Here is a 1,513-nt window from a genome sequence, read left to right as displayed (position 1 = left end):
TATATATATATATTAAAAATAATATTGGATACCTGCTAGTGACGTCATCATTTGGTCATTGTTTTAAATCGTGGCATTCGTCTGTTCAGAAGCCAATCAGATTCGACATACGCGCGTGACGTTGCTTGATCGATTGTCCAATTAAATCCGATTAAAATCACACGATTAGACATAATCACTTCACTTCTTATCGCGTTTCATGTTCTCATTTACTAGTTTCTTTGCTGTCTGCTTATGGTATTAAGCATTTTAAGTGTATTATAGGAGTAATAATTTTACAAAGATTTACAGCTTTTCTGCCTACTCTTTCCTTTTATACCATTTAATATAACCTAAAAAGCATTGTAAGTGTAACGCGCCATTACAATAATACATTCAATGCACATGCTATTACAATAAATGCTATTACAATCAAGGTACATGCTGTTACACTTCAGGACTCACTATTCATACTGAAAGGATGAATAAAGAGTTCTAAAATGAACAGTTTCGAGTTTAACACTGAATATGGACTGAAGCAGTAAACTAAGTTTTTACTAACTTCGTGTAAGAAGTTTTACAATCAATAAAAATTAAAGCTGAAACTGCAACAATAGTGTATAATGCTTAACACCAGGGGTTTTTTTAAAAGAGGATCTCATGAATTCAAAAATATTATGATATAAACATTTCTGGACAAGAATACGAAAATTACGCTTTTAGAATCAGCATAAATGCTTCAAAGTTAATTCCGTTATAATCGCAATGTTGTCTACAATAATCCGATGCCATGTTTCCTGAGGTGGATCGTAGTCTATTATGACATTCTTCTTTATATAGATTTTACTTGTTTGTCTCGCGTATGAATGTATATGTCGTTATTGATATTTAAATCGTAAATATACTTACATTGTATTGATAAATAGAGAGGTTTACTTTCTCCCATTCCCTCTGAGTTGGAAGCAGAACAGGTATAATGGCCTCTGTTTGTCCTTTGAACTTTCTGAAGAACTAATGATTGATTGCTAATTATGAGCCCTGCAGAAACATTGGTATGTAATTCTCTTCCTTCAAAGGCCCATCCAATTTCAGTAACCCAAGGATTGGCACGAATGTCACATTCCATATACACATCGTTTCCTTCTTGAATTCGGAAATGGCGCAATTTGCTTCCTAGTCGTAAGACCAGCTGAGGCACATCTAAAAGACGAATTACGCAATTAATAAGACAACACCTTCCTTTAACAGGAAGAAGATTGATGAAATTTAAGGGTCCTATTGCCAAAAAAATTACTTAAATATCTTAATATTGCTAACACTGCTTATATATATATATACACTCCATAACAAAAAAATCGACGCACCAAGAACGCACTAAGACGCGCAAAATTGACGCTCGATCAGGCTGGAATGGTGCCGACTGGGGACGTATAGTCTTTAGCGACGAATCCCGTTTCCAACTGTGTTTTGACGAACATCGAAGACGTGTTTGGAGACGCACAGGGCAGAGGGGGGATCCCTGATTGGCTTATCA

At 35.3% G+C, this 1,513-nt stretch overlaps 1 protein-coding gene across 2 annotated transcripts in view; it reads right to left on the bottom strand.

Moving 5' to 3' along the window:
* LOC107444435 (neural cell adhesion molecule 2-like) overlaps positions 1-1,513 on the bottom strand; it is a 205,311-nt gene that overhangs the window by 28,967 nt on the left and 174,831 nt on the right. For both annotated transcript variants that reach the window (XM_071178773.1, XM_071178770.1), the window contains exon 6: positions 889-1,179. In XM_071178773.1, the coding sequence (XP_071034874.1) occupies positions 889-1,179 (291 nt within the window). The remainder of the gene's footprint in view (positions 1-888; positions 1,180-1,513) is intronic.

Source organism: Parasteatoda tepidariorum, chromosome 1 (assembly GCF_043381705.1).
Source record: "Parasteatoda tepidariorum isolate YZ-2023 chromosome 1, CAS_Ptep_4.0, whole genome shotgun sequence".
In the NCBI taxonomy this organism is placed as follows: Eukaryota; Metazoa; Arthropoda; class Arachnida; order Araneae; family Theridiidae; genus Parasteatoda; species Parasteatoda tepidariorum.
Note: the sequence above shows the minus strand (reverse complement) of the source record. Positions and strands in the feature narration are given on the sequence as shown.